The 9,494-nt window shown below is 45.2% G+C and overlaps 1 protein-coding gene across 1 annotated transcript in view; it reads right to left on the bottom strand.

Moving 5' to 3' along the window:
* KPNA6 (karyopherin subunit alpha 6) overlaps positions 1-7,722 on the bottom strand; it is a 69,359-nt gene extending 61,637 nt beyond the window's left edge. The window contains exon 1 of the mRNA XM_049617607.1: positions 7,617-7,722. Coding sequence (XP_049473564.1) covers positions 7,617-7,620 — 4 coding nt within the window. The 5' untranslated portion in view covers positions 7,621-7,722. The remainder of the gene's footprint in view (positions 1-7,616) is intronic.
* Positions 7,723-9,494: the final 1,772 nt, after the last annotated feature.

The following is a 9,494-nucleotide window of genomic DNA, read 5'->3' on the forward strand; positions in this document are numbered from 1 at the left end:
AAAAAAAAAAAAAAAAAAAAACAAAGAAACAATAATAAAACTTTTTTTTAAACACATAGAATTTGGTAAAATACAGGGGCGCCTGAGTGGCGCAGTCGGTTGAGCGTCCGACTTCAGCCAGGTCACGATCTCGCGGTCGGTGAGTTCGAGCCCCGCGTCAGGCACTGGGCTGATGGCTCGGAGCCTGGAGCCTGTTTCCGATTCTGTGTCTCCCTCTCTCTCTGCCCCTCCCCCATTCATGCTATGTCTCTCTCTGTCCCAAAAATAAATAAAAAAACGTTGAAAAAAAAATTAAAAAAAAAAAAAAAAAAAGAATTTGGTAAAATACATAAACTAAGAAATATTTTATAAAATACATGGAATATTATTTTCTAATATTTTACAAGTAAAACCGGATGTTCTTGGGCTATATTTGGCCTCAAATATCCTATGTTTGGTTAGCTTAAGCTTTCTAGATTTTAAGAGTTAACTTGTAGCATTTATCAATGTTTAATCCAGAAATATCATGAAAATCTGGATTTCTAACTTTAAGAGGAGAGAGATGATGAAAGGAATGGGAAATTATGCAATACAGCAATATTAGACCTACAGTCCCCCAGGGCAACAATTGGCTAGAGCTGCATAGACTGCATGGAGCTCCATAGTCCTCGCATGCTAGTCTCCATGTAGCTGATTACCCATTAGAATTTAAATTCTGACATTTCACAAGATAGATTTTTGTCTCTTTTGTTTACCACTATATTTCCAAGGCCTGGGGCAGAACAGTCCCTGGCACATACTAGGTATTCAATAAACATCTGCTGAAATTGATGAATAACTGTTGAATAACTGCCTGGCCCCTAAAAGTATGTTTCTGACAAGTTTTCATGTTACTGCCTTCTCCTCAAAGACAAACTGATTAATCTATATTTAGCATACGGCCTGAAATATAGTAAGCCCTTTATTTATTCACTGACTAAAAGAAATTACTGAGTACTATGTGCTAATAAACAACATGCTAAAATGGTTTACATTCATTAGCTTATTTAATCCCCCTAACAATCCTATGACATAGATATTATTATCCCCATTTTAGACATGAGAACTCTAAGACTGGAAATTAAGTTACTGGTTGAAGAACGAATTATATTACAGATTAACTGTAACACAGGAAAAGAATATGAAATGGGCTACAGGAAAGGCAAGAAGAAAGTGCTACAGAAATCAGAAATCCACTTCCAGTTTGGAAGGCAAAAAGCATTTGAGAGTTCATGAAGTAGCATTTATTTATTTATTTATTTATAATGTTTATTTATTTTTGAGAGAGAGAGAGAGAGAGAGAGAGAGAGAGAGAGAGGGAGGGAGAGAGGGAGGCAGACAGACAGACAGAGCAGGAGCTGGGGAGGGGCAGAGAGAGGGAGACACAGAATCCAAAGCAGGATCTAGGCTCTGAGCTGTCAGCACAGAGCCAGGGGCAGGGCTTGAACTCATCATGGACTTGAGATTATGACCTGAACCCATGTCATGTCAGACACTTAACCAACTGAGCCACCCAAGTGCCCCTAGGAGGTAGCATTTAAATTAGACCTTGAAGGGTGCCTGGGTGGCTCAGTCAGTTGAACGTCTGACTCTTGATTTCAGTTCAGGTCATGATCTCGATTTTGTGGGTTCAAGCCACATGCTGGGCTCTCTGCTGACAGCACGGAGCCTCCTTGGGATTCTTTCCCTCTCCCTCTCTCAAAAATAAATAAAATAAATAGATATTTAAAAATAAAATAAAAATAAAATGAAAATAAACTAGTCCTTGAAAATCAGGCAAGATTTCCATAGGAAAAGATTGGTGGGTAAAGAATTACTTGTGTTACCTTCTCTGCCAGTAATGCTAAATTACAAAGGAGGTAGTCTAACTGGAATGCAGGATATGTGGATACATCTTTAAATAGAGTAAGATTAGTAAAATCAATAGGAAGGCCTTGAATACCATATCGTATGGGTTATGATTTTATCCCGTAGATAACAGCAAGTCCATGAAGGTTCCTAAGCTAAGGACTAGAGTGACCAGATCAAATGGGTGTTTTAGCGACGCTGCTGCAGAAGAATTACAGCAGTGGTACAGGAGGCTACGGAAAAGTTCTGGAGGGCTTCTAAATTAATACCTGTACAATTTACACTATTTGCTTACATCTAATATTTCACAAATCTTCATTAATTTTAATAAATACTGTTATCCATATTTTCACTTTGATGAGCCTGAGACTCAGTAAGGTTAAAGAGCACAGAATATTCTTTGTGGGTCTATGCTGTGAGAAAAACCTACACAAAGCAATTTAGAGGAGACCTCAGTAACACAATCACATAGTCTTCAACTGCCAATACAGAAATGGAAGAAAAGAGTGAGGAACCAAAGATGGATAGATGCCCTAGTGTCTGGGCCAGTGGTCCTACCATTACCATTAACAAAAATGCAGGAAAAGCAGGTCAGGAAAGGGGAGTGAGCTTGATGCTTGTGGGACACTTAGGTGGTGACTGATGGTTCAGTGCCATCTCTGCAAGTAGCTGTTACAAATGGTGGGGTGGGTGCACAAGGTTGGAGAGAAACTAAAAGAAGAATGGGCTAAGTTACTTCCTGACCTGGAAGTGTTATCAGAAAGGTTTTGTTACTTGCAGCCAAAAACAAACAAGAATTGGCCTTCAGTATCCTAGTTAAACCAAGAGATAAGACAGTTCCAAAGTTGCCTAATTCAGTAGCTTAAAAACATCAGATTCTTCCCATCTTCTCTATTCTCACTCTTCAAGCTGCCTGCTCTTATTTATAAATTCTGCCTCATCACCCCAGCATCACTAATGGCAATTTCAGAGTCAGAAAAGGGCTCTTTCCTTTTTAGAGGCAGAACATAGCCCTTAACTGCCATATGTTGGTTAGAACCATACAACTTAAGTGGTTCTATTTATTAGCTCTGACCTTGCACAAGTTACTGAACTTCTCTGTGCTTGTTTCATCAACTAGAACATGATAATCTGAGACATAAAGGAGTTAATATTATAGTACTTAGTGCCTAGCACATAGCAAGTTCTATTTAAGTGCTGGCTATTATTATAGCTTTTCCATCTCTCTCTCTTTTTTTTTTTTTTTTTTGAGGCTCTCACACTTTGGTGATACTTGAGTTAAAATATATGCTGGCAAAAAATAAAATAAAACCTGGCAAATTTTTTTTTTCATTTTTTGAGAGAGAACGAGAGCATGTGAGTTGAGGAGAGGGGCAGAGGGAGAGAGAGAATCCAAAGCAGTCTCCACTCTCAGCGTGGAGCCCCTTGTAGAGCCCAATCCCAGGACCCTGGGATCATGACCTGGGCCAAAACCAAGAGTCAGATGCTCAATGGACTGAGCCACCCATGAGCCCCCTGGCAAATCTCTTTTATTTTATTTAAAAAAATTTGGGGTGGGCACCTGGGTGGCTCAGTCAGTTAAGCGTCTGACTTCAGCTCAGGTCATGATCTCACCGTCCATGAGTTCAAGCCCCGTGTTGGGCTCTGTGCTGACAGCTCAGAGCTTAGAGCCTGCTTCAGATTCTGTGTCTCCTACTCTCTCTGCCCCTTCCACACTCACACTCTCTCTCTCTCTCTCAAAAATAAAATAAAAACGGGTGCCTGGATAGTTCAGTCAGTTGTGTCAGACTTCAGCTCAGGTCATGATCTTGTGGTTCGTGAGTTTGAGCCCTGTGTCGTCGGGCCCTGGGCTGACAGCTCACAACCTGGAGCCTGCATTGGATTCTGTGTCTTCCTCTCTCTCTGCCGCTCCCCTGCTCACGCTCTGTCTCACTCTATCTCTTAAAAATAAATAAACATTAAAAGAAATAAAGGGGTGCCTGGGTGGCTCAGTTGGTTAAGCATCCAACTTCGGCTCAGGTCATGATCTCACAGTTTGTGAGTTCGAGCCCTGCACTGGGCTCTATGCTCTCAGCCCAGAGCATGGAGGCTGCTTTGGGTTCTGTGTCTCCCTCTCTCTCTGCCCCTTCCCCACTCATGCTTTGTCTCTCTTCCTCTCTCAAAAATAAACAAACATTAAAATTTTTAAAAAGGAAAGAAAAGAAAATAAAAACATTAAAACATTAAAAAAAAATAAAAATGTTTAGTGTTTATTTTTTTTTTTTTAATTTTTTTTTTCAACGTTTTTTATTTTTATTTTTGGGACAGAGAGAGACAGAGCATGAACGGGGGAGGGGCAGAGAGAGAGGGAGACACAGAATCGGAAACAGGCTCCAGGCTCCGAGCCATCAGCCCAGAGCCTGACGCGGGGCTCGAACTCACGGACCGCGAGATCGTGACCTGGCTGAAGTCGGACGCTTAACCGACTGCGCCACCCAGGCGCCCCTAGTGTTTATTTTTGAGAGCGAAAGAGAGCCGTGTGTGCAATCACAGGAGGGGCAGAGAGAGTGAGGGAGACACAGAATCCGAAGCAGGCTCCAGGCTCTGAGCTATCAGCACAGGGCCCCATGCAGTGCTTGAACTCAAGAACCATGAAGTCGTGATCTGAGGTAAAGTCAGACGTTTAAAGGACTGAGCCACCCAGGCACCCCACTAACAAATCTCTTTTAAATAAAGAAAGCTTTTCCAGAAATCCCTCAGGCTTCCCTTCCTATCTAATTAGCCAGAGCTGTATCACATAGCCAAGCCTAAATCAATCACTGCCTAGGGAGACAGAATTACAATGATTGGTTTATAGTTTATATTAATCAAGACCTATCCCTGGGGCTGAGGAGGGGCTGCCAGATTCCTGGTTAGCAAAATGGCAGGAATGGTTGATAAAACAACCAGTGTCTGCCAAGACTTAGTCTTAAAAGACTGTGGTCTCTGCTAGGGAGGGTCAGAATAAGTAACTTCCAGAGCTGCAAGCATCACCCCCACAGGGCTCCTAATGGCAGTGAAAGTCACTACAGAAGTCTGTTAAAGCTAATAAAGTTTGGCACAGGACAAACAGTATAGGATACAGGCCAGGGCCTGAGTGGAGCACACCTGACAGGCAGTGAAACACAGCAGGTTCTAGATTCATGGAGGTGTGGTACAGGCTGTGTTAGTGTTCGAAGCACACAAAGGGCCTAGACCACCAGCCTTGGACAAGTCACCTAATCTTCTCAGAGCCTCAGTTTACTCACTTATAAATGGGGATAACCCAAACCACCTCGGATCCCATGTTAGGATTAAATGTATCCTTACGCTAGTTTCACTCCCATCATGTGTATAAAGACCAGCCAGAAACACACACACCAATAGCTGGACGTGCGGAAAGACCAAGTGGGATAGGAGAGAGGTATCTGAAATGGAGTCGGAAAGAAAAAAGGAGGCCACCTGACTCTATACTAAAAAGCCCCTTCAGGACCTTGGTCAGGCTTTGTTGCTCCACATAAGAACTTTCATTTCAGGGGTGCCTGGGTGGCTCAGATGGCTGAGCGTCCGACTTCGGCTCAGGTCATGATCTCATGGTTTGGGAGTTCGAACCTTGCGTCGGGTTCTGTGCTGACAGCTCAAAACCTGGAGCCTGCTTCGGATTCTGTGTCTCCCTCTCTCTGCCTCCGCCCCACTCGTATTCTGTCTCTCTCAAAAATAAACAAAACATTAAAAAAAAAGAAAAAAGAAAAAAATAACTTTCATTTCAAAGTCTACCAGAAAAGGACTAATTTTAGTTCACACCTTAACTCTTCTAAGAGGTTTATGTACAGCAAAATGAGTAAGAATCTCATGCCTGGCTTTGCTGCTTACTAGCTGTGTTATCTTCTCTAAGGTAGTTTCCCAAGCTGTAAACTTATTTCACTGCGCTTAATAAAGTAAACACTAGCTCCTTCCCTTTGAAGGAAGTGTTTCTAAAATTGAAGGCCGACAGAAATCTATAACATAAAAGTCCCCCAAATGTTTCACTTCATAAAGCTGCAGTTAGACAAACCTATCAGGCTTGACACTCGATTCTGAAAACCAGAGTGCTTAAGGGAAAGGAATGCTACTGCAGGTAGAAAAGAATCTGTTCTGATGCCTGCAGAGCCCGTACTAGGCTGTTTTCTAAACACTTGTTATCTTATTTAGTCTTCAAACATCTTGATAACACTCTGTCCCCTCCTTCTAGAGATGAGGAAAGGAAGGATCAGAAGGGAAGAGAAATAACATTTACTGTGAACTGTGCTACATGCTTCCTATGTGCACTGTTGCATGTGATATTTAAGTGACTTCTCTTACTATCTGATATTTAACTGATGAGAGCTAGAAAGTGGCAGGCAGGATTATAATCCCAGATCTGATTCTAAAGTCACTGCCTTGCAAAAAAAAAAAAAAAAAGTCATTGCCTTGCTCAAGGGAGTAATTTGTTTCTTCAGGATCTGGGATCTTACAAAACTAAATCCCAGAACCTCACTGAGCACTCCCTTCCACACACAACTGCTGGAGTTAGCAATCTACTTTGTAGTTTTTCAGTTTCTTCAGACTAAAGATTTCAAAGTGGGCACACCAGCACACAAAAACACCTTTACAACTTTGCCTAGGGTTAAAAGCTTTCTTCCCCCTTTTCCAGCCCAACCGCTAGGGGGCCAAGCCATAAAGAACTGCAGCTATAACCTAGGGGTCTGGATCACCGGGGTATAGCCACTAACTGTACGACCTTGGGTAAGTTACTTTACCTCTCTCTAAGCCTCAGTTTCCTTACCTGTAAAACAGGGGTAACAGTAGTAACTGGCTCACTAGCTTGTGCATATTAAGAAAAACGTAACATGTAAAGCAGTCAGAACAATACCCGCGCGTAGGAAGAGTTTAGCAAAATGAATCGATTTTAACGCTTAAGAGGAAGTATCTCTTCACTGATGGTTCTGTCGCTAAGTCCAAAGACTTCGCCATCGTATTATCCCTGAGCACAGGCCTTGCCCGCCGGAGTCCCTTCAGAGAGACAGCAACAGGTCGCTCCTTTTCTCCTAACCAGTGCCAGACCCACAAACCTGAAGTCCCGATCTACCACACATGGCCCCGAGGTCTCGGTCTGTGATTTTCTACTACCAAGCTGTCACTGAGTCCAACCGAACCACCCCATTTCCGCCCGCGGCTCGGGAAGTTCTGCCGGCCTTCAGCGGCCCAGGCTGCTTTCGGCATGGCTGCCCCTCGTTACGGGCCTGGAGCTAGCTCGCCTGGCGTTCCCTCACCAGAGGACTCTACTCGCGACGTAGGCAGGATTTCCCTCGAGTTCGGAGGAGCCCCGAATCTAGTCAAGATGCGCGTCGGTCAAACACACGCCTGGAAACGGCTCCCTGAGCGCCGCCCGGGCCTGCCGCCGGGCGCCCGTCCCCCCAGCCGCGGTCTCGGCGCAGGCCGGAGGGTCGGCCCCTTTCCAGCCCCTGGGAACGCGAGGGCTCCGGCCCAAGGCCACCACGTGGGGGCTCCAGGCGTGGCAAGGTGCTCCCGGAATCAGCCCCCAAAGACTGCTCCCGCAGGGGCCCTAGCCCGGCCCCAAACTGGCCTGAGCTGCTCTCCCGGCCTGGCTTCTCCCCTCACACCTATTTGGAGGGGCCTCAGACATTTTCCGCAGACCGGAGACAGGCTCCCGCTAGGCCCCACGCCCCAGGAGTCTCAGCTCGAGTCCCCAATTGCCTGGTGTCCTTACTCACCCATCGCGGCTCCGCTCGCTCCTACTTGGCGGCGGCAGCAGCGGCAGCTTCAGCAGTAGCTTCAGCAGACAATATGGCGGATCTGCAGGACGGCAGCCCGAAACGGACAAACAACTTAACATTCAACCCCGGGAAGAAACGCGCTCTCCGCCCCCCAGCCTAGCTTACGGGGAGGAGCGCACTTAAAGAGACCGCAGCTACTGAAGGCGGGGAATAGGGATGGACTATAAAAGGAGTGGTGGAGGGAGATAACTAGGAGGGATACTAAAGAAAGTCAAGTGTGTTCAGGAATTCTCAGCTTTTTCTGCTCCTATTTCCTCTGTATAATGAAGCCACCTCTCCTTGAAAAAATTTTTTCCCAGAAGCACATTCCTTCCTCTCCGTAGTTAAAGCCAATCATAGACCCTGAGCTGGATGTGAGTAAGGGATCACCTGGAGAGGGGGAAGAGATTTGCTTAAGGATATGGAGATAAGGAAATGAAGAAAGCAAAAGTAAACCAGATCATGACTTTATTGGGAGACAAATGGAAAAATAAGGAGACAGATGCAGGGCTTTCTAGCTGACCGTGGGATTTCATCCTCCCCCGCCCACCCCACCAGCAAGCTGAGGGCAGTGGTAGGTTCTGTACTGTTCATCATCGTATCTCCTCCAGCGCCTAGCCCAGTATCTGGCACATGGTATGTGCTCCATAAATAGTTTAGTGAATAAACAAACAAATGAATAGGCCTGAGACTTACACAAAGTGAGGGATATCATCTCCCTTTTTAGAGATGAGGAAATTGAGGCTCTGAGCGTTCACGTGCCTTTTGAATCATGGAATTTATGGCTGGTACACATCAGACCTCCGTTTTGCATGACAGGCCAGCCCTCCTGTCGCCCACCTCAACAAACAGGGAAAGGCTACATCTTCAAGTCACTAGGCCCACAGGGAACTGTCTTTTGGAAGCAGAGTGAGGGACCTGGGTTTCCAAGTCCTGCCACAACATATTGCCTCTTCTACATGTGTGCCTGGCTTGTGCCTGGGCCATTAAGGGAAATAACTCAAAAAGCCAATCCGGAACTCAGGGTCAGGAAAGGGAGCATTATCTTTCTCTTCCTACTTCCACTCCTCAAGGTCAGATCTCTTCATTTTCTCTTGGTCTATTTTGCCAGATCCTCACTGGTCTCTTGTGTCCAGATTCTCCCACTTGTGCCCACCATCTCCAAAATGCAGAGACCTTATGGGGCACCTGTGTAGCTCAGCTGGTTAAGTCTGTAACTCTTGATTTCGGCTCAGGGAATGATCTCGCCGTTCGTGGGATCGAGCCCTGTGTCAGGCTCCAGGCTGGCAGTGCAGAGCCTGCTTGGGATTCTCTCTTCCCCTCTCTCTGCCCTTACCCCACATGTGTGTGCATATGCGGCATGGGTACTTACAAAATAAACATTAAACAATCAGATTTTAAAAAGCAGAGAATTTGTCAGATTGTTCCTCAGCTTAGTTACTTGTCTGCCCTTAGGTAATGCTCAAACATTTCAATCTGACACCCAGGCTGGTCCTTATTCACTTCTTGGGCTATTCTCCACTAAGCCACCCAGGTTCCATTCATATTTGAGGAACCCCTTTCCCCAAGTATGCATCTTTTGTGCCTTTGCATATGCTGTTTCCCCTGCTTGGAATGCAATGCCCTCCCTCCCCCCTTGACCATAGGGTGAACAAATTCACTTTCAAGATCCAGTTCAACTCTCCCCTCCCTAAAAAACCCGATTTTTCCAGACAGAGCCTGGGTACCTATCCTCTGCTCCCCAGTGCCCTGGACACACATTTTCCTCAGCACTTAGCACTCTGATTTGCTTACAAGGTATGTTTCTGTCTCCTGGTTGTCTAAGGTACATCTTTC

This window comes from Panthera uncia (genome assembly GCF_023721935.1).
Source record: "Panthera uncia isolate 11264 chromosome C1 unlocalized genomic scaffold, Puncia_PCG_1.0 HiC_scaffold_4, whole genome shotgun sequence".
Taxonomy (NCBI): Eukaryota; Metazoa; Chordata; class Mammalia; order Carnivora; family Felidae; genus Panthera; species Panthera uncia.